General features: G+C 37.9%; 3 protein-coding genes across 4 annotated transcripts in view; 2 read left to right on the top strand and 1 right to left on the bottom strand.

Annotated features, from left to right (window-relative positions):
- Positions 1-5,897, bottom strand: part of LOC113433051 (two pore channel protein 1-like) — a 31,239-nt gene extending 25,342 nt beyond the window's left edge. The window contains exon 1 of the mRNA XM_026695390.2: positions 5,692-5,897. Coding sequence (XP_026551175.1) covers positions 5,692-5,835 — 144 coding nt within the window. The 5' untranslated portion in view covers positions 5,836-5,897. The remainder of the gene's footprint in view (positions 1-5,691) is intronic.
- A 7,507-nt stretch (positions 5,898-13,404) lies between these two features.
- Positions 13,405-14,889, top strand: MTLN (mitoregulin). Its single transcript, XM_087931527.1, has 2 exons — positions 13,405-13,631; positions 14,587-14,889. Exon 1 carries the CDS (start codon positions 13,439-13,441, stop codon positions 13,625-13,627), a length of 189 nt encoding a protein of 62 aa, XP_087787653.1. The 5' UTR covers positions 13,405-13,438; the 3' UTR covers positions 13,628-13,631; positions 14,587-14,889.
- A 1,088-nt stretch (positions 14,890-15,977) lies between these two features.
- Positions 15,978-23,479, top strand: part of NPHP1 (nephrocystin 1) — a 32,530-nt gene continuing 25,028 nt past the window's right edge. Inside the window, exons 1-7 of one of the 2 annotated variants that reach the window (XM_087931516.1) lie at positions 15,978-16,225; positions 17,792-17,865; positions 19,279-19,339; positions 20,778-20,914; positions 21,601-21,832; positions 22,394-22,495; positions 23,311-23,408. In XM_087931516.1, the coding sequence (XP_087787642.1) occupies positions 16,034-16,225; positions 17,792-17,865; positions 19,279-19,339; positions 20,778-20,914; positions 21,601-21,832; positions 22,394-22,495; positions 23,311-23,408 (896 nt within the window). In that variant the 5' untranslated portion in view covers positions 15,978-16,033. Of the gene's footprint in view, positions 16,226-17,791; positions 17,866-19,278; positions 19,340-20,777; positions 20,915-21,600; positions 21,837-22,393; positions 22,496-23,310; positions 23,409-23,479 lie in introns of both variants that reach the window. The other variant, XM_087931513.1, reaches the window with a different exon arrangement.

The raw sequence follows: 23,479 nt of genomic DNA, 5'->3' as shown, positions 1-23,479 counted from the left end.
CTTTGAAGCAGTAGATAAGTCTAGGAGCTATTGCTATTAGAGCGTCACTTACTAGTTTCTGAAGAGTTCTCTCTTGAATGCAGTGAAGAAAGGGTGGAACAGAAGCTTTAGATAATGTTCTTGTCTACTGTGGGTGTAAAACCCTGACTTTTTTTTTCACCAAAGGAATACACATCTTAGAGGAATAAAGATACCTTGTTCATTACCTAATCACACTCATGAGTCACTTGCCAACCTTAATGAAGCATATGGATTCCCTTCAAGAGGAGAGCTAGTCATTGCAGAAATGATGTAATATCTTTCTATGAGCATGCAATACTGTGCAGCCATAGCTGCAGCCTTTGAGAAAGATTCCAGTGCCATTGCAACAAAGCCCCCTTTCAGATGACCAGAAATAAGAATTGGTAAGAAGAATTCAAATGAGTGCCCCATTACGCTTTAGATTACAAAGCCAGCTATTATTGCAGATTTTTTTTTAAAAAGAAACCCTTCTTTTAGAGCTGAGTTGGAAAACTCCCACCCACTTATTCTACTCTATTTTGGTTTTTTGTGGAAAATGTCAAAGGCCTGCAGTTTAACTTATCAGATTGAATTCTCCCCCAACTTTCGTCCTGACTTTCAGCTCAGACATCATTCCTGCATTTGTATGTGTACCCGAAGCCATCCTACCTAAGGACAACTTTAAGACAAGCAAAACCCCATGCTATATCTTCAGCTTGATGATAGGGAACAGAGTATACCCGTGCATCTGTAAGGTCTGTTTCACCAGCAGCCAAGTGCCTGGAATACCTGTGAAACTCAGAACTATTGATAAAACCTTTATCTTAATCTCCGAAGCAATCTCAAATTGTATGTCTGATTTAAACACTATAAAACTGACAAAAAACCTTTAAAAGAAGGAACAAAATAACAGAATAACAGAGTTGAAAAGGAGCTTGGGAGGTCTTCTAGTCAGGGGTGGTATTCTACCAGTTCTGACTGGTTCTATAGAACTGCTTGTTAACTTTCTAAGCAGTTTAGAGAACTGGTAGTTAGAAGAAATCTCCTTTTGTTTTTTTCCACCCTTATTACATTCTTGGCAGTATACTTAAAAAGATTTTTGAAGGGTTGTTTTAAAGCTTTTTACACTGCTGTTGGAAGAAATACTCTCCTGGAAATATATCTTCTTACCTAGCTAGAAAGATTGACATTCTAGCGTGAGTTTACATACCCTTTCTGAGTTTTGGTCTAAAACTGGTTTTGGGTGAAGTTTAATTCTGTGCTTGGTGACATTTAATCTGTATTTATTGATGGGATAATTTCCCCTATTCAGCTTTGTTTGGAAGGAAAAAGATTAATCTTTGTTCCTGAAAAGAAACTGGTTTGATAAATCTGGCTAGTTCTTGTGTCTATTTGTTCTGGGAATTGGTTTAACAAGCAACAGCTACTCTTGTGATTTAATTATTTGTATTGTGTTTGAATTTTTTCCTGCTTATGGTTTCTCTTTCTATCTGTGGAGGGGGGTCTTCCTTCACTGCTTTAGTGGTATCTGGCACTGTCCTTTTGGGGTGTACTTCCAAGAGGCAAGATACAAGCTTGGTACTGATTTTTTTACTGCCTTTCTGGAGGGCATGTGACCTTTCCTTAAATCTGGATGATTTCCTTAGGATATCTTGTGAGATGAGTGAGACCAGCTGGTATCTTTAAGTGGTGCAAATGGATCTAAGGATTGCTTTTCCTGGGGGTGCTCTTTCTGTAGAGCTTAAACGACCACTCTGCTAAAGGGTTTTACTTTATGAGCAAGAGTTGTCTGCTGATAGTTATCATTGCATTTTAACTATCTTAATTCCTCAAGGTGCTCTGGCACCCTGCCTGATTTGTAACTTCGGCTTGCAGGTATTTTTAATCTAATGATTGGTATTTAGGGCAGTGTTTTGCAAGCAAAGAAGCTTTTTGTATTTTTGTACAGGTAATCCTTGACTTACAAAAGTTCATTTAGTGACCATTCAAAGTTACAATGGCACTGAAAAAAGTGACCAAGTCACACCCACCAACTAAGCCACGCCACAGAACTGGTTGTTAAAAAATTTGAATCCCACCCATTAAAGTCCAATCTTCTGCTCAAGCAGGAACCCTCTGTTTCAGACAAATGGTTGTCCAATCTCTTCTTAAAAACTTCCAGTGTTGAAGCTTCTACAACATCTGGAGGCACGTCGTTCCACTGATTAATTTTGTAACTGTCTAGAAATTTCTCCTTATTTCTAGATTGGTTCTCTCCTTGATTAAAGCAACAAATGCTTTTTTGAAGGTCCAATACATGGAAAATATTTGATAATGCTTTATTGGCCTTTTTTCATTTACACTCTCATTGCCAAGAACAAATTACATTTGAAGGCTATCTTTCCTCAATGATGGAACTCAGAATGTATATATAGGCTAATTTGATGTCTTCTATTCATTTCTTGATTAGATTAATTTAGCTTCTATGAAACTGTTGCATCATGTATTTTTAGGCCCTGACCAGATTTCAGACTGTACTGTATTGTGGAAATGTATTGTACCAGAGTATACAATGCATATTATCCTTTTAGTTTCTGCTAGAATACAAACAATTTCAGTTGTTCTTTTGGAAATACTACAGGTTGAGAAAAATGCAGGAATTAGCATTTGGGTGGTAAATTTCACTATACTCAGAAGCAAGGGGACACAATACTGTCCATGCACCATTGTTTTTCCTCCCTCTCCTTTACAACAGTTACTATTTAATTTGGGGGGGAAAAATAACCAGAAATACTAATTTATCACATGCAACTATTTTATCAACTCAATTTGCCCGTGTGAACTAAAATTGCCCTCTTTGCGAATTTCCAGTAATTCAATAGGTAGCTGTTACAATGATGCCCATGTATATGTGGGTTACTCACTGGAACAACACATGCTCCCACAGGACGAAAACACATGTTCCAACTTCTGGCCCCTGCCTAACCAGGCAAGACAATGGTGAGCCAGCAACAGACTAATTAATTTGTCCATTCTATGTTCCTATTAGGGTCAGTTTAAAGTATCCGGGGAGAAACCTGAAGACCATGAGTTCTATTTCTGCCTTAGGCACAAAAGGAAACTGGCCAGTCATTCTCTCTCAGCCCTTGGAAAGAGGTAATAGAAAACCACTTCTGAAAAACCTTGCCAAGAAAACTGCAGGAACTTGTTCAGGCAGTACCAAAAATCTTACAAGCAGCCCCACAAAAAATGTTTCTATTATACTTTGCTATCATAGCAGTTATACCCCTCTAGTTAATAGGTAAATGTAAAGGTTCCCCTTGCACATATGTGCTAGTGGTTCCCGACTCTAGGGGGCGGTGCTCATTTCCATTTCAAAGCCAGCATTCTCCAAAGAGGTCTCTGGTCATATGGCTGGCATGACTAAATGCCAAAGGCACGTGGAATGCTGTTATATTCCCAGAGTGGTCCCTATTTTTCTACTTGCAATTTTTACGTGCTTTCGAACTGCAAGGTTGGCAGAAGCTGGGACAAGTAACGGGAGTTTACCCCATTACACGGCACTAGGGATTCAAACCACTGAACTGCCGACCTTTCGATCGACAAGCTCAGCATCTTAGCCACTGAGCCACCATGTCCATCCTAGTTACAATTGATTAAATAGTCTTGAAAAGTGATGTAATTGTCCAGGTCTATGTATGGAGCTTCAAATAGCCTGCATAACAATATGGAAAAAAAGCCAAATGCAATTGAGTTTTGGTTCTATCAAGAAAAGTATAGTTTCCAGTTACAGAATTTTATATGAATTGGTCAAACCCCACTTTAAGAATTGCATCCAAACTCCATTATTTAAGATGACATAAAAACACAAGGTTCAGAGAACATGGAAGGGACTGAAAAAAACAAGTCCTGAAAGGTGATATAGAAATGTATGTGGTTAGTTTTGAGATAAGGCAACCAGAGGGTATATAACGTTCTGAAGATACTTGAAGGGGTGTCTCAAAGAATTATCTGGGAACTCAAGATAGAGAATAAAGCTTACAGTATTGTGCGAACAACAGATCATAACATCCCATTTGCAATATAAAACAGTGCAGCCCATTCACATTCAACAAGCTCAAGCAAATGCCTAGGACAAAAGAATCATACCAGTCTCACCACCAAAGGTCATGTGCAGATCGAGACCCAGCCTTTCCTGAGATTAGGTGTAACTGAATGCCTACTTGCCATTTTATAGCTTGGAAAAGTAAGATCACACACTTTTTAAAAAAATGGAATCTGGAAAAGAAAGTTATTTTCTGTGATGTGAACCAATCAAATTTCCGAAGAAGCCTTTGACAAAATCCAGTTTATTTTTTTAAAAATGGAGCATTCCTATAATGGAGAAGGCATTCTTGGCCTTTAGGGCAGCTTCTGCTTTCAGTTAGGACATTTGCTACAACCAGCAAAATAATAAAAGATAAAGTATTTTAAAGTTAAAAAAAAAAATCTACAGTAGCTATGTTGGCTTACAGGGGAGGAAAAAAGCCGGCAACCAGTCAAAAAAAATACATAAGGCTATGGGTGTTTTTGAATTCATCAGAGATGTCCTTCTTTGTTCATCTTCAGTCCACAGTACACACCCCTGGAATGAAGACCCAGGATAATGCTGCAGGATCAAACCTGGATTGGTCACTGGGACCAGAGGTTTAGCCTTCCAAGCTTTTGGACTCAATGCTAGAGCCCATCTTCATGGAATTTCTCTCTGCTAGAATGTGTCTCACATCCTGGGACAAGTACATTTTGGTAGACACATTCTGGTAAAGAAATTCGGCCTCCGGCATGAGTCCAAAAGCTCAGAAGACTAAACTTCTGGTTCCCGGACCGACCCAGAATGGATCCCATACACTCCTGAAAGCTTATGATGGGGCAGGATTTATTCCAATGGCTTAGAAGAGGGGACTGTCAGAAGAGGCACAAAAGCCAGGCCGTTAGCTTTCTTTACCTATGCCAGATCTCAATTCCCATTATTCCTAAACTGGCTGAGAAAGATAGGGCTCAAAGGCAAACCAACCGGACGGTACAGAATAAGAGGAGGCCGCTTGGCGACGACCCTTGCTTTCAGCGTTTCTCTTACAATATTCGCTCCGCCCAATCCAGGGCTCCGGCAAACTTGAGCCAAAACGAAGCAAAGGAATGCGTAGCAAATGTCTTCTTCGGCTTGTTGAACTCTAGCGCGGTTGCGGAATAGTAGTAGAGAAACACAGATAAACAACGGAGCCTGTCAATCCAAAACTGACGCCGTCTCCCATTCACTCCCCCTCGGTTTGTCCGCCCCGTAAGGACAAACTTTTCGCGGCACCAGCGACGAACAAAAGAGTTTTTGCTCGCCTGACATCTGAAGCGGAGGATGGCCGGCAACCGACAATTCCCCCCATCATCCCAAGTGCGGATCCTCTTCGAAGGCGCCCGGGGATGCCAAAGTAACTATACAACCTCCCGCTTGGTGCTCCAACGCGAAAGGGACGCCGTACGGGTAGTAGAGGAAAGTGGTTTAGAAGGCAGGAGAGCATTTAGAGAGGGGAAATAGCACAATCCGTGGGGTGGGGAGGAAAGGGGCGACAACATCCTTCGGCCTAAAGTCGGGGTACCCGAGCAAGACGGAAGCTGCAGCCCCTCAAAGATGCGCCCCCCGGGCGACTACCCCGTAATAGCCACTCTGACGGGGGCTACCTCCTCCTCCTCCTCCTTCGTCGAGTCGCCCATGGCTGCTTTAGGCGGGGCCGCGCCCGGCCTCCCCGACGGCAAGGCAGCGGCCGGCAGCGGCGTCGCCTGAGTTGGAGGAATCCCCGATCGACTTCGACCCAAAGGCTCCATCGCGGAGCAGCCTGGCCAAGGCGCTTTAATCCCCGGGCGCACGTGACTCGGGACGGCGGAAACAGCTCACTGCCTGTGGATGGGGAGCGGGATGGGGGGGGACAGGAGAGCGAGGCTGAGGGGGTGTTGTACTCCGTGCAACTCGTGTAAGCTTTAAGGAAAAAGTGTCTGTTCCAAATCAGATACTCGTTATATCAGGCGACTGGAATTCCTTATCAACTTGACCTCGGAAGGGTTGCCCTGGCGCGCCGATTAAGGTTGTTTTTCGTGGCGTGGCGGCCTTGAGTGTGGCTTAGTTTTCTCTCCTTCAGAAGAAAAGTTGGCGGGTAATAACTACTCTAAAAAAAATGCCAGTGGGGTCTACTGATTCCAGACTTCATGTCTATAAACCACACTGGAGCGCCCCTTCTCCTGAGCCAATGTACCTTTTACCAAAATAGTTAAAAGGTCTTCGAGTGGACCAGAAATTGTATCATGAGGTTGAGATAATAGAGCGGATCACATACATCGGGGTTTGGGGACTGGACTGGAAGGGAATTTGACAAAAGGAAGTAAAGAGAAGTGTCAAATCTCTGCAGGCAATCGAGCAGGTTTTTATATGCATTTTTTAAAAATTGTGGTTGTAGGTTTCAGTGTATAACAGTGGACAGCTTTCCTCTATACAGCTTCAACCTTTCTGCTATATGGATCTCAATTCTCCTAATTTCCAGTCAGTGTTTCCAATATTAAACTCAATTTATTTAAGATCACACTGATGTGTGATCAGAAGGTATGTACCTTGCATTCTTTCCTAGAATATGAAAGGATGAACTTCTTCATGCAAATGAAAAAAGATGTCAAGTATTCTCTCTTGCCTTTTGTTTTTATGGCATTACAGTAGACTTCCTTTACAGGATAGTTCTGTTGGATGAATTCAAGAGGTCAATTCATTCATTCTGATCCCAAATGTGGGATGAGCATCAGTGTTCTCAGTAGAGATAGTGACTTGTTGCTATACCATCACACAAATTTGTATCATTATTGTGATAATGTTGTGGCTTCTGCGGGATAGTTAGTGGTTTGCCTACTGACATACTTCTTGAAAAGCAACGGACCAATTTTGCAGGCAATATTTTCCCCATTTTAGCTATTTAGCCTGTTTGTTTTGCTTACTGCATTAAATCATGATTTAAAAGAATTGTTTGAATAAACTAATGTAATCTATGTTTATATGGTAGTAAGTAGCATAAATAGTTACAAATCATGAGTGTGTTTGCATTAGAATTAAACCATGGACAAACAAGTTATATTGTGTATTAAGTGATGCACAGGCATACTTGGCAAAAGGCCACACTTACATTTCTGATTTCTTCTATTTTAAAAGGGCTGGAAAGAGGAATTACAATATCTAGCATGAATTATGCTGATCAATGACGACAGCTTTCGGTATTTCTTTCCAAATTACTACGTTTTCCTTGTATCTAAGAACTAATCATGATTGAAATGCAGGGTTTGGAATTTCTCTTTCCATAGATGTGAAAGGGATTTAGCATTATCTATTGAATTTCTACTTAATATGATGCCATTAATGGCATAAAAGACTGCCTGAGAACAAGTGCAGAAATCGGTTGCAGGATAAAGGGATGACTACTAGTTACTGGGAATGTATGCATATATTTGTTTTAACAAGCTAGATGCTGCATTATAGCAACGTTCTCAGTTTGTGTATCCTGTAATACTGTACGTGGTTGTGCTTACCACTCCCCAGCGGCTCTATATGAGGTCTTTTAAAAATGAATGTTAATTATTCAAATATGAATAATTTATTTCCTAGTTTGAACATCCTACCATTTAAAGGAAAATATTCTTGCATCAACTCACAAATAGTATGCATTGAAAGGCAATTGTCAGAAATCAATTTTGCTATTTTCAAAAAAAAAGTAAGAGAATATCATCAACTAGGAAGTAGCTATCAGGGAGAATTTATTTATTAAATGTATATGCTGTTCATTTTACACTGAAAAGCAAATCTAGGCAGCTTGGGTGAAAATGTTATCAGGGTTATTTTACATTTAATTCAGTCTTCAGATAAAAAGGTTCTTTAAAAGGCTTGCAGAATCCTGTAATAAGACTGTCTTTGCTTTTATGTCATTTGATATGATTAATCTAAACGATGTGACAGAAAAGGAAAAAGGATTGGAAACAACAAGAGATAAAACAAACTCAGTAGCTAAGGCTTTGTACAAATTCCTTGTAATAATCAGATGGGAATACTTTAAAGAAGAAGAGGAGTCAAAAGTTGCTGAACACTTTGCTGCTGGTTCTCCTTTAGTCTATTCCTCTGGTAAAAGAGCTGCCTTCTCAGTAGAGTTGATGGGTGTGACCCTGGTTTCTCTTTCCAAGGCTGCAGCAAAGACTTAGAGCAATTTACCAATGTATTCTCTTTGAAGAAGTGATAGGCAGAGAGATAAAAAGTAAAGATGAAAAACACCATGTTTAAAAAGGTACATCTTTTTATCTACCCACAAGAATGAACCCGCATTCAGCACTATGAAAAGCATGGATAGCATCAGAACAAAAGGCTTGAATGTTATGTTGTGCATGTGAAGAGATAATTGAGACATATTCTATCCTACAATGTCTATGTACAAATATGAAAAGCAAAGATAATTCTGTAAGGTAACAACATCTGGCAGGGAGATTAAAAAAATCAAGAGGGCAATCAGTGTTTCTTGACTAAACTCCTGCCTCTATTTTAAAAGGAAAAAGGGTGTGGCTTTGATCATGGGGATGAGGCTGTCATCTTGACTTTTTTGGACCCCCTCCCCTCCCCCCCCCATATACAACCCTGCTATAGACCGTCTTTGCAGTTTAGTTGCTCCCACTTCTTTGTTATCTGAATGACATTATTTTGTCAGGAATATCTGACACTAACTTCGCTTCCGAATTTTTGTAAGCTCATGATTGTGTTTATTAGAAAAAATAGCTATTCTGTCCTCTCAATTCCTCATTGAGTTCCCAATTACACTCAAATTCATACATGTAGAGCTACATTAATATGGCTAACATGTTTTAGATTTACACTGAACACGCATTAGAGAGCCAGCTTTGAAGTTGGGGAAGAGAACGTAGGAAGTCTTCTTTTCAAATATCTTAAACTATGCAACTAGGCTATATTTTAATACGCAGTGTCACAGAAATAACAATTTCCAAATATTCATTGTCCAACAGCTGCTCAAATTAACTAGACACAAGAAGAAAAACAACCAGTATTTATTTTGTTTGCAAACAATAACATTTGATCAAATGTGGTGCATCACAAGCAATCCGGGTACATGAAAAAATCTAATGCAAAGTAACCTAAATTCATATGCCAAAGAATAAACAAGTACTGTACAATTCTATCATTATGAGAAGTAATAGTTTTTACTACTGATCTTTAGGTTTCAAGGTTCCCCAAACTGCTATGAATTTACCTTTATATTTTCCAGAACTTATTTAATATTTTCCTATTAATGCCAATGCCATCTCTAACAACAGCAAGTCAGCAAAATTGGTGTTTATGTATACAGGGGTAGAAATATTAGAGTTTGCTTTTGCTAATCTCATTTAGTTTTCTTAAATGTGAGACATTGGGATGTTATCCCAAGAAATTATTTCAGAACAGCACTGTTACTCTTTAAAAAAAAAAATCCATATACATTTATAGCTTCCTTACATATGGTTACATATATAGGTGGTTGGCTATTCTCAAAGACCTAGCTACACAAGATAGCTGCAGAGTTGGCAGTTTTTGGAGGTTGTGATTAGTATTTGGCTGCAGTTCCCTATTTTGTTTTATTTCTTTGCCATTGATGGGACTTGGCTTTCTCAAAAAAGGAAGTTTGAATTGCAATGAGTATAATGTTAATTCTCCATGGAGAACTTCAGGAATGCTGAGGAAGCATTTTATCCACATGAGGCCAGAACACAGGAGAGACATAGGAATAGTACCAAAATGTTTACTTAGTTGTATTTAAAGACAGTAAATCCCCTCCCTGATTACTGTAGATCAGTGGTTCCCAAAGTGGGTGGTACTGCCCCCTGGGGGGGCGGTGGGATGCCCTAGGGGGGTGCTAAGAGGCAAGGGGGCCGGCAGGGGGGCGCTAAGAAGTGGTAGGGGGGCACTGGGGGTGGGCCCCTTACAGGGCAAAATTCAGGGGTGAGAAAAAATCCCCCTGCCGAGGCCCCGCTGGATCACCCCACTGACTTGCACACTCCGGTGCAAGGGGCTCAATGGGGTGAACCTGCGGAGCCTTACCCTGAACACAGCGTTGGGAAAGGAGGGCAAACCAGAGTGGCTTTGCTCTCCTTTTCAAACATCCTGCCGATGCGGCATTCTGGGCGAGGCCCCGCTGGATCACCCCATTGACTTGCACACTCTGGTGCAAGGGGCTCAGTGGAGTGATCCTGCAGAGCCTTGCTCCGAACTCAGCGTTGGGAAAGGAGAGCAAACCAGAGTGGCTTTGCTCTCTTTTTCAAACATCCCGCTGCTGCCGCGTTCAGGGTGAGGCCCCACTGGATCACCCCATTGAGCCCCTTCCACCGGAGGCACCTGCCCAAGCAAGTCCGAAGGGAGCAGTACATGAAGACAATGGGGTGAGCCTGAGAGAGGGAAAGAGAGAGAGAGAGAAAGAGAGAAGGAAGAAGAGAAAGAGAAAAGGGACAGAAACAAAAAGAATCACAAAAGCTCCTGGGCTGTGCACAAGAAGGGACACACATGTCAATGCAATTCGGCAACATAAAATAAAGAGATACAAATAAAACAAACCATAAGAATTGGCAAAGCATCTCTGATTAGATTCTATTCACTACTAGAATTTAATCAGAGATGCTTTGCCGATTCTAGTCCAATGACCAGCTCCAGCAGGGTTAGAAGGGAGTGTGTGTGTGTGTGTGTGCATGGCTGTCAAAACTACAAAAACAGGTCAAGTAGTTCTAGGGAGGCCAGTCATAAATTAGAACACTTGCTAAGCAGCTGGCCATTAAGTGAGGACCACTTGTATTTGGTTTAACAGTCACCAAACCACCCCCACCCAGTCATGTGACCAGTAAGCCACACCCACCCAGCCACATGACTAGCAAACCACGCCCACCCAGTCACATGACCAGCAAACTACACCCTCAGATTAAGCCATGCCCACAAAATTTGAATCCCACCCCTGGGTGGGGGGCATTGAGGATGAGTTTGTAGCACCAAGGGGGCGGTGGAATGAAAAAGTTTAGGAACCACTGCTGTAGATTATTCCTGATCTTATTCAACTGATCATATGAATACAGCTCATCAGTCTAGAACCCACATTACGTATCTGATATTAACATAGTTGAGAAAGTCCAGAAATATTTCACAAGAAGAGTTCTCCACTCCTCTGCTCATTGCAGAATACCTTATGCCACCAGACTTGAAATTCTATTATACATTGCAATGTCCCACCTGTCAAAACTTCAGCTTCAACCATAACAATACAAGAGCAAACAATAGATATAAACTTAAGGTTAATCACACCAAACTTGATTGCAGGAAATACGATTTCAGCAACAGAGTGGTCAATGTCTGGAATACTCTACCTGACTCTGTTTTTCCCCCAAACCCCCAAAACTTTAACCTTAGACTGTCTACGATTGACCTCAACCCTTTCCTAAGAGGTCTGTAGGGGGCGTGCATAAGCGCACCAACGTGCCTACCATCCCTGTCCTATTGTTTCTTTTATTTTTTTATTTTTTTTTATATGTATCCCTGTATTCATAACTATGTTTTACTTATACCTATTATCTTGTAAGCAATTGACAAACCAAATAAATAAATAAATCTAAGAATATAGGACTGAAGGCTAAAAATTAATATTAATTATTCTTAAAATGCATTTCGCTAAGTTATATCTTTTGTGGTATGGAGAAAAACAGTATTATTGCAAGGTGAGGCCAAGTATCTTAGTACTCCAAAACTTAGAAAAATTTAACAGTTGTGGTTACAGGACCTATTTAACCATATCTTACATAATAAATTATAAAACTAATTTTCTGAGTTTGCATGTGACATTGAACCAGAAACTAACCATATGGATTGGATTTGCACAACACATTAGGAAAAATATGGTTGGTTAGTCTCTAAGCTCAGTGAGGACTCACAATCTGGACTCAGTTTAAACAGATTAACAGAGTTGGAAGGGATCTTGTAGGTCTAGTCCAACCCCCTACCTTTTCAGATCTGCTTTTGAAAAAAAATATCATTTTTTGGATAGTTTTCAGATCTGCAGTTATGTTAAACATACTCAAGCAGGGTTTAAATCAGGTTCCTAGTTCAAAAGATAGCAGTGCCGGGCTGACCTTGTTAGACATTAAGCATCATAGGTTTGAATTTAGTTCACACTCACTCCAGTTATTTTAAACATACTCAATCAGGTTCATAGTTCAAAAGAAAGCAGCTGATTGTGACAGACACTAAGCTGGGTAGGTTTGAGTTAATATGTGGTGGGGAAAGTATCAGAGAAAAATAGGGTCATAGGTTACACTGGGCAGTTTAAAAGATATTCTGAAAGAAAGCAGAGACCACTTCTATATTTTTGCAAATAAACATGTTCATGAAATCAAGGAAAGCTGACCTCAACTTTTACACCAATACGTTCTTGCTATGGAGTGAAGAACTGTACATATTTTCTCAGATATAAATTCCAACAAACTTAATTGTCCCATTTGATCAGTCTTCAAATTCTTGTTTGAGGCATTGTGCTAAGTCATTATTAACAAAATCCAATTTAACTATGATTAACAGACTCCATTCCCAAATACTGGATTCACATAAAATGATGAGTCAGGCAGTAACTGTTTTGAATCATGGGTAACACTTGGGGTTTTGAAAGTACATGGGGGGGCATATTCATAATATAATTGCAATATATTGACTTGTTTATTCACAAGATAGCTGCCACAGACAGTCCCAAATGCTCCAACTGGCCTCCAGGTTTTTTCTATCATCACAGAGGAATCTCTATAGATTTAAAAATATTTTTATAAATAAATAGCCTAGAGGCTGGTACTTCGTTTTACAACCAACTGATTTGTAATGTAATAGTTATTTGAAAAAAAAAAAGAGGGATCAGACAGAGAACTTTTAGTTGGCACCAAACAGCAATGCCTATCCTTTATCAAACTGTGGTTTATAAATCACTAATTGGAATCACATCTCAAACTACAATATGCTGAAGCAAGCATGCTATATTTAATTTAGTGCTGTTTAAACTTAACAAGATTAAGATGTGTGGACTTCAAGTCCCAGAATTCATTACCCAGCATGCTAATTGGAGAACTCTGGGAGTTGAAGTCCACACATCTTTAGTTGCCAATTTTGAAAGACACCGATCTAAAGCGACGTGTTACTGTATACAGTACGTGTAATTTCGCTTACTCAAAGGGAAACCTCACCGATTTCGATAACAATTGCCCGCGTCAGGGATTACTGCAGCCTAACAGCCGCGACCACTAGATGCTGCGCCAAAAACATTCTTCGCTCCATTTTTACGCCGGCGCGAGAACGCGATAAAAGCAGATTGTCCCCTAGTGGGCGCCATACCAGGCTGAAAGGCGAATGGCAATGGCGCTGAGCTCGGAGCCCTTGTCGGATCGCTCGGTCAAGCTAGCGGTGTTACTAGCCTTCGCTTCGGGAGTGGTGGTGGGATGGCAGGCGAACAGAGCGCGGAGGTATTACCTCAAGTGGCGGAAGCGACGGCTGCAGGACCAACTTGCAGCCACTCAGAATAAGTTGGAACTCGCATGAAGCGGTGAGAAAGCCGCCGCAGTAGCCCAAGAATGGTGACCGGGAGGGGGTCACGTTGACTGGCACCGGTCTTTTATGCCAACCCGAAGCTGGGGCAATTAAACGTTCAAGCGGTGACCCCTGCATTTTAAAGCTGGTATCGAGAGAAATAGGCCAAATAATTTTGCGCTTAATTTTTGCTGTGTTTTACTTTAAAAAAAAAAAAGACCAAATCACGTTATGATCATTTGTATCAAAACACAGGCACAAAGCCTTAATTAATGTTTGAATTTTCCTTGAAGGGTTTTTGTGTTTTAATACTAGTCGCAGATTCTGAGGACACCTTGGCCAATATTATTTTAGGCAGAGAAGACCAATTTCTGTATCATTTTTGCTTATTGAATGCTTCTAGGAGACTTTTGGGAAGGTAGAATAGTTACCACAAACTATTCATTTTGCAATAATTTAACAGTCTGGAAATACATGTTATTTTCAAAAGTGGTTGAAATTACTTTGGGGTTATCTTTTCGACCTTGTTTACTGGATTACAATCATACAGTTTTTTTCAGAGCAGCTGAACTTATTGCAGGCCTATTTTTAATTTACTTATTTTTTGTTAGTTTTTTATTAAAAATATGCTGATTTTTAAATTTAGGGATTTCTCAGTTTAAATACTTTACCATATATATAGACATTTTATCAGGGTTGCTGCAACATTGTTTTTATTTTTATTTTAAAAATTTTACATTGTGTAAGCCACCTTGAGTCGCCATGGGCGAATAGGCGGCAATATAAATCAAATTTCAGTTGACAGTTGTACTTATTGGTTCATGGGTCTGTGTCCGATTTCTTTAATGCTGTTCTCAAATACTAAAATTATATCCTTTACTATATATTTTAACTTGTATTTTGTTTTATATTTTGAGAAAACTTTAAAGGTTATATGGAACTGAATTTCATTTTTTTTCACCTATCAATAGCTGAATGCAAATAGAACCCTCAAAAAGAACTACAATCAAGTTTCCATATTTGATGGATATTAATGGACTTCTTTAAAAAATCTTCATGCATAAACTTGGTTTGGAGACATCTATGAAATTGCCATCTCATTTCATGGGACTGGTATTTACAAAAAAGTTTGACATCTGAAGAAATAAGTCATCTGTCTGATGAAACGTGTCTATATGAACAGCGTAACATTCCCTACTTGGACAAATAAGGATGTTTTATGAATTGGATCTTCTTAACAAAGTTTAAATAGAAAATAAACAAGTGCAATGCAATATATTCTGTGTTAGTTTTTTTAAAAAAGTTCTTTATTTTGGCTGTGAAAATGAAGATAACCATGCTTATTTTATATCCTAATATGTAATGACCAACTTATAAACATTAAAGGTTAGTCCTAAATTTACTGGCCTGATTCACAAAACATGCTAAACCTTAATGTGGTTTGTTTTGTTTGGGCTTACAATATATCAAGGTACATTTAGCTTATTTAATAAATCATATTTAAGCCTAGAGCAATGTGTAAACTAAAACCTATATTGAATGTGATTTTAAATCTGAACTATTTATTTTGGTTTGATATTTTGTAAGAAACAATCTGCCTAATCAACTGTATAAAGAAACAAATGACTAGAAATGGTATTTATGAATGGGGGTTGAGATGCAGTCACGATGAATTCTTTGACTGATTTTCTAGTGCAGCCATGAGAGTCAATGTACCAATTAACTCTTACTGAAATGTTTCTTATTAATGGTATTTTTTTTAAATAAGGTAAAAATCCAACCCAATTGAATGAGTACAAGCAAAAAGATAATCTCTTTATATATTGTTTAGTGAATCATTTGTGCCCAAGGTTGAAACAATGATAGTTAATTTTTATTGTTCATTTTATCAAGATTATATATAGTAGTTAAAACTTTCTTTTTAATTTCAATTTATTGTTGGGTACCTTGAGCTTTCAAGTAAAAAGCTGGGGTATACATTTATCGGATATGTAATTGCTGTTTATCCTGCCCAAGTGTCTCATAGACGACCTGGGTTTTGAATTAATGCTGGGTTAGAATTCCAGAGAATCAGGTTCAAGTTTACTCTAGAATAGATTCTAGGAGACTTGGGGAATAAAATTGGAGGAGGGAGGATTATATAGGCTGATGTACCAGGCATATATTTAACAAAACCGACCGTAAACTCCCATTTTCATATTTCCCATATTCTCGGCGTCATCGGAGGGGGCTGTAAGAATTCTTAAAATCATCGAATTATGATAAATTATTTTATCGCCTATTTTATCGCCTATTCCTTTTGTTACTGGAGCAAATCTAAATTGGGAATTCCCACTCAGCTGTTCCCTTTATTCCACTCCTTCGGCTTTGCTACCTGCGGAGACGCGTAAAGCTGTTAGCGCGATTCTCTCCTATATCATGCTTTGGGTCTTTGGAACGCCGATCGATGACGTTTTAGTTAAGCGCCGCAACATTGGTCTCCTTAGCGACAGTGGTGGCTGCTCTCTGCTCAAAGCAACTTTGGCAATGTCTACACAAATGACCGGCCGTCGGAGCCGAAGGGGCCCACTGCAGAGCGCTTTGCGTCGGGGCCGAGAGCTCCGGGAACAGGTAAAGTATCTTTTGGCGCTTTCTTCTTCAGAGAGAGAGCCAGCTGGGGTTGCAAAGAACAAATTTCCAATGCTACTCAACTGTTGTGACCCTTGCCTGAAAAAAAATCCCCCCCAAACCTCAGTAAGTGGAGTTCACGTATGATCTTGTTTCAGTACAAACCTGACGTGGCTCCCCAAATGTGATGCCTCCGTTTTCATTGTTGAATTATGTGAACCCGTACAGACTAGTCTGAAGTTTATGGCTTAAGTATTTAGAAGATGCGCGTGCATCTTAAAGTGGGGGGGGGGGAGATGTATATGCACGCCCCAGCGAGTAAGAATCCAAAATGTTACAGTCTCGATTGAACGATTAGATTGTAATCCTACTCTTATTATAGAATAACACAGTTGCAAATAAGCATTTTAGTAAGAGTTATTTGGTAAAATAAAGTTGTTAGAGACAAGCAATTCTCCCAATGACATTCTCAACAAAACTGTCAGCAACAGTGAGAAAGCTAATCTAATAGATGAAATAAATTTTATATTGAACTTGTGTTCAATAGGGAAAATTGAATAAATGATAACACACACATTTCATATTTCTAAACTGCCCCCTCAAAAAGGCGCTCTATACTTTATATATGCCAGAAAACTAGAGCAAGTAGATTAATCTATAAGCCTTAGTAGAATGTTCACAAAATAAAGAAAAATGGAGAAATGTTAAGATATGCAAATACTGACAGTCTTTGGCCTGGAATGAATCTTTGCAAAAAAGAAGCTAATAGGATTATGTCTATCTTTTATTTTAAAAATATACAGTACTGAATTTGTGTTTACAAAATGAAACATAGTGAACACAGAAAGTAAAGGTTCCAATGTTCTTAAATGATTAAGAAAATGAGACTTGATGGTTGAGCAAAATAGGCTTGATGGTTTACAAGGATCAAAAGGTATGGCTGATGGACATTAGATTTACATATTATTACATTTTTGTTTATTATTTTATTATTTGTTAAATTTATATCGTGCATTTTGCAGTTCAAGGCAACTCTGAGCTATACTTTATATTTTATACTCCTTTTCTGAGTGCAGACAATGTGATAAATATATATGTATGATATATCAGAATAAGCATTTCTCTATATTGTATTTCTTACACATATATAGACATCCTAGTTAACTTTAACTTAGTGCAACAGTTAAATCTCACATAAAGTAGAACAAGTGGTCCAGACTGATTAAAGTAGTAAGGTCCTACAGAGCGCACTATAATAAAATTTACATGTACACAGAACTTAATGGGATTTAGATGTATGTATAGTATAGATTTGTAAACTTAGTGAATTTCCCTACTTTGAAGTTACTTGTTTGTAATAAAAGGGGAAGTTGAGTGTAATTGGACTGGTGAATATTATTAATATTGGGCGGATAATGTGTATATGTGTGAATATTAGAGAATATGGGAAACTTGTTTTGGAGTCTTGTTATTTATCCATATATACAATATAGATACAAGTCTTAAATATATGAGGCTGTGTGACTGCTTTTATTCAACAAATTATGTCTTAATTATAAAATATTTCAGGTGGAAACTTTGCTTCAAGAAAGCAAAACAGTGAAGGCTCTGGATTCTGAAAAAAAGAAAAGCCTTAATGAGAGGTACAGTAATCTTTTGATAGAAGCAAATGTAACATTTTAGCACTTAAAATGTAAAGAAATTAAACAGGTGATTTAAAAATAGTTGAAACTAAAACTTTATTTAGAAGAAAACTGATAAAAAATAAGACTTATTTCTATGAGTATTTTATTTCAAAGATGAGAGGTGATGCAATATTATTTGTCTAGTCTCCTCATTACAGCACACAATCAAATAAAATAACAAATTGAAGAAGAATATTCATGAATATAAATATTTGGAACTGTTCTTTAGTGGAGTATCAGTGGAGTAATGTGGAGCATTTAATGTAATGATTTTTCACATTCAAATGCATTATATTTAGCATTCAGTACATACCATTCTTTCTGAGGTGAGTTGGTCCACTTTAACTGCTATATTTTATCATGAATTTTTAAAACATTTTATATTGCTTTCACTATGAAAGTAGATTCAAGGCCAATTTACAAAATATTCAGGATTGTTTGTTCATGAATTTGTATGCTAGTTACTCCAAAGAATTCAGGTGGCTTATATTTCAGAATGATAACCGTAAAGTAAATGCTCCAGAGGTGATATTCAGCAGGTTCTGATCAGTTCTGGAGAACCAGTAGTGAAAATTTTGAGTAGTTCAGAGAACCAGCAAATACCACCTCTGACTGGCCCTGCCCCCATCTCTTTTCTGCCTCCCGAGTCCCAGTTGATTGACTGGGTCTTTTGTTGCCCTGCACAGGAAAACTGAGCTGGAAAGCAGGTTAATGGGGTGGGGAGGGAATAGGGATTTTATAGTATCCTTCCCCTGGAGTGGGGAGGGAATGGAGATTTCCTTCTCCTGTCATACCCATTAAGCCACACCCACCAAGCCAAGCCACACTCACCAAGCCACGCCCACAAAATCGGTAGTAAATTTTTTTGAATCCCAACACTGAAATGCCCCCTCCCCCCATACACACTTGTTAGTATTTATCTACAGTACATGTTTCCAGAGGGATATTTTTTATTTAAGAGTGATTTTTTCTATATAAGATCAAAACCAAAGAACTATAGTATTCTTTGCAAAAATGATAGCAGCCAGAATGCACCTAGTGGTTTTGCTTCGCCTTTGATTTCTCTACTTTGGTTAAGTAGATTTTTGTTGCTCTGCAGGAGATCTTGCAGGAGAATGAGAAACTGAAGCATTTAATTATTCTTCAACTAGGTAAATGTAACAGGCTTTAATAGCATTCAGCATCAATATTATTCCTTCTCTAGGGATATGTACATACAATTTTTTTCTGATTATGGCAGTATGCTATTAACATACCTACTCACTTTGGGATCATTAACTTGTTTAAGCACAGTATTTGTAATATTTTAGGGTCAGCATATTTGATGATTGGTAGACAGCATATAAAATGTGGACTTTTTTCTGTTTATAGATGTTTGGAGCTGAAGAAATCTGTGGATGAAAATACCTTAACTCTTCAGAACTTAAAGAAAGTAAATATTTAGGGCTATAGTTGATTGGTTGATTATGTACAACAAATGATTTTTTACTCCCTCTAACCACACATATACTTTCTTCATGGCAATCTACCTCTAACCTGTTCTTCAAGTCTCCCAATAATGCACTCAGTGCCACTGTAACTGAATCTATCCATCTTGGTGCTGGTCATCTTCTCTTTCATTTCATCTTTTTCAGCATTAGAGACTTTTGTAGTGAGCTAGGTCTTCAAATAATGTGTACAAAGTTGGTTAATTTGAGCCTGATTGTGCCTCAAGTGAGAACTGAGTTGATTTGTTCAATTATCTATTTGTTTGATTTTTTTGGCTGTCCAGAGAATTTTAGGTGTCTTCTTCAACACCAAAATTGAAAACGTTCTACCCTTCTTCAAAGTCCAGCTTTTGCTTCTATAAAATATTACAGGGAATACCATGGCTTTCATGATTTTGATCTTTGTAGACATCACAGCATTGAATATCTTTTTGAAAAGAGGCAGAATGCTTGTCCAAAAATAAGAGAGTGAAGATATCGAGATATTGTTTGCTAAAGTAGTATCGAAATTAGAAGCTATTTTTTTCCAGGTTCTAGCGTATATAGCTTTCTGAAATTCTGTCATTCTAAATTAAATCCATTTTTTAAATAGAAATAATACTAATAATCTACACAAAAACGAATGTATTCTTTTTTAGCATAAAGAACCATGTGAATATTTCCATGTAACAGATAACAGATAATCAGAGTTGGAAGGGACCTTGTAGGTCATCTAGTCCAAACTCCCCACCCAAGCCTACACCATTTCTGACAAATGGCAGTCCATATCTTCTTGAAAGTCTCAAGCGATGGTGCTCCCACAACTTCCAAGGGCAAGGTTTTCCATTGGTTGATTGTTCTCACTGTCAGAAAGTTTCCCCTTATTTCCAAGTTGAATCTCTCCTTGTTCAGTTTCCATCCATTATTCCTTTTCTGGCCTACAGGCACTTTAGAAAATAACTTGACCCCTTCCTCCCTGTGGCAGCCCCTCAAATATTGGAATACCTCTATCATGTCTCCCCTGGTCCTTTTCTTTACTAGACTAGCCAAGCCCAGTTCCTGCAACCATTCATTGTATGTTTTAGCCTCCAGTCCCCTTACTAGCACATCTTTTCTAAATGTGACTTGGAAGCCAGTATCACGCAGAGGTTAACACTGGAAAAATTCAAGTTTAATTCCTCTCCTGACTGTGGCTCTCACATGGGTATTTTTGATCCTTCTATCTCATTGGTTTGGTGCTCTAAGACTAAAATAAAGGGGAAATTTCATGTATGTATTACTTTGAGCTTCCAGAGAAATGACAAGCTATAAATATAAACTAAGATGATAAAACTTGGTAAATGTTAATACCGGTATACATATGGATTTTCTCAATATTCTGATGTTTGTGTTTTTATCTTACAGTCAGATGAGCCTGCACCAGTAGGAAATTATAATCAGAGAAAAGAAGAAGAAGAAAAACAATTGTTTGAGCTTTCTCAGCAACTGGAAAAACTTGCTGCAGTCCTTAACCAGGACAATGTAGTCAAAGACTCTAGTATGTAGGTAGATTTAAGAGATTTAAGTTTTTGTTATAACCAACTATTATAAGTTTGCTTAAATTTAAGTATAGACATGTTTCAGAACCAGTATAAATGTTTCTTACCAAGATTGAAAGCAAATACAGCATGCATTTCAAATATAGATATCTTCTTTCCTATAACATAAAATTAAGATATATGATGGTATAGAAATTTAAATACATTCAAAATGCACTGTGCATATCTTTTTGATATCTGCTTCCATTTTGTGGAAGCTGCCTAACCTCATTTAATGCCAGATGTTATAGTTTTCAGGAATAGGGAAAAGATATGCTGGCTTTTGGAATGCTGGCTTCATTTAGTTTATTTTCTAAATGTTTTATTTTTGATGTATACACTTTAAAAATATTACATTAATTTTTTTTTTGTTTTAAATATTATATTTTTAAACTATATTTTTAATGATCTTCATAATGCATTCAGAATTTTAAAAAAAGAATAAGATAAAATTATGTTTAATAAATCAGTTTTATTTTGGACATTCAAAATACAACTTGGGTTTTTTTCCTAAATATTCAGAAGCATTTATTATTTCCTGTATATGTGTACTGCCAGTTTAAGCTACATGGTTTAGTCAAACCAAGGACTGATTAAAATAAGTGATCTTCAAAATACCAGTTAGTCCTGTTTTTGTTTTTTGTTGTTAGGAATTTGAAAAAGAAAGGCAGCCCAGAGGAACAGCAGAAAAATGAAGAGACCGAAAATGAGGAAGAAGGACAAAGTACCCAGAATGATGATGAAGAAGAAGAAGAGCAAGATAGCGAGGACGATGAGGATGATGAAGATGATGATGAAAGTAAACTAGATGCTTCACTTAATACAGAATTCATCGCACTTGGAGATTTTGCTGCACAGCAGGAAGGGGATTTGACATTTAAAGCAAGTAAAACCTATCATTTCTTGAGTCCACTAGTTCCACTTGTTTGCCTTTACTCCCTGTCTTCTTTGTTGTGATCTGTGCCCCATACCATTTAATGTGCCATGAGACTTGAGACTAACCCATCATTACCTATATAACTTTGACCTGAGTTGTAGGAATTGTCTAAAGTATGTTTTAGATTGCAGCAGAGGGGCCAAGTGGAACAAAAGATTTGTATAGGTGCAGTGATATAAATCTACCAATGTTCACTTGAAATGTTCATTTTTTAAAAAATAATTTGTATCAATCTGAACGGAACATACATTTTTAGATTTCAAATTAACTTTTTGATTTTCTGTTCCTTTACAATATCTGAAAAACCAGTCTCTGGTTTTTGTCTCTGTCTGGCATCTTCAGTAACATTTTGCATTGGTTGCTAAAATAAGAAGAATAATCACATTTGATGCTAAACCTACATTAAAACATACATCATATATACTGCACATTGTATTGGAATACTCAAACATTTTCAGTGTTAATATACTTACCCACTTTTACTTTCTCTGTGTTCATTATTGAAGAAAGAAGAAGTTCTTCTTATCATTGAGAAAAAGCCTGATGGTTGGTGGCTGGCTAAAAATTTAAAAGGGGAGAAAGGCCTTGTGCCTAAAACCTATCTTATGGTTGGTATGCATTTTTCCTTTCTACTCAGTTTTAACTGTTTTAATTATTGTTGATACCTGTGCTCTTTTGTAAGATGGCAGACTGATACCATTGCACTTATAAAAGTAAAACATTTTTTCATAGCCTGTGGTAAAGCCTATATTTTTTATAGAAATAAAACTTGCCTATATTTGAGTCTTAACTGTTGATTGTACATGCCTATAAGGAAGAAAGACAGTGCTGGTATCGCTGGAACCAGTCCTTTTACAAACATTTTCTGGAAATTGCATGAATTGTTCACCTATAGTAATTATTTATAGAAATATTTATAGCCTAAGCACTATTCTAAGAACCTTAGGCTAAATTAAATAAATAAACACCATCTTATCAGTTCTAAATCAACAATTATCACCACACAGTAATAGATACAGATTTTTACAAGTGATACTAGGGCACTGCCATCTGAATGTTAATTTTTGAGTGGACAAGTGATTCATTTACTTCTTTAGATACAAAAGGAAATAGTGATGATGAAGGTGAAAAATTTATTTAGTTAGGTTATCAGGCAGCAACCAGTTATCTATTACTGATTTATCAGAGACTCTAAACAGTTTTGAAAGTAGTGTGATGGGCTTTAGACATGTGGGAAACTTGTGAAAAGTACTTCTTCCCACTTTGTCCATTAGAAACTTCTGCTTATGATGGAGTATTATTATTTTCAATGCAGAATATAAGGCTTGTGATAGGCTATTACTCTGCCTCATATTGTCAAAACATCCCTTCCATTACAAAAATAAAGATGCAGTTTGGCTGATCAGTGTACTTCTTGTGCCAGGCAAAAGACAAGGAAGAAGAAGAGCCAAGTGAGGAGGAAACAGAGGAGGACATTGAAGTGGCAGATGAAACAGCAGGTGGAGCCGATATCCTGAAAAGGTAGGCTGCAGGCTTTAATGCAGACATACATCATCAATTGGTATATTTTGAGAACTTAATCAGTTTGTAAG

Source organism: Pseudonaja textilis, chromosome 1 (assembly GCF_049901715.1).
Source record: "Pseudonaja textilis isolate UNSWEBS1 chromosome 1, rPseTex1.2, whole genome shotgun sequence".
Classification (NCBI taxonomy): domain Eukaryota; kingdom Metazoa; phylum Chordata; class Lepidosauria; order Squamata; family Elapidae; genus Pseudonaja; species Pseudonaja textilis.
This window is presented reverse-complemented; position numbering and strand designations above follow the sequence as displayed.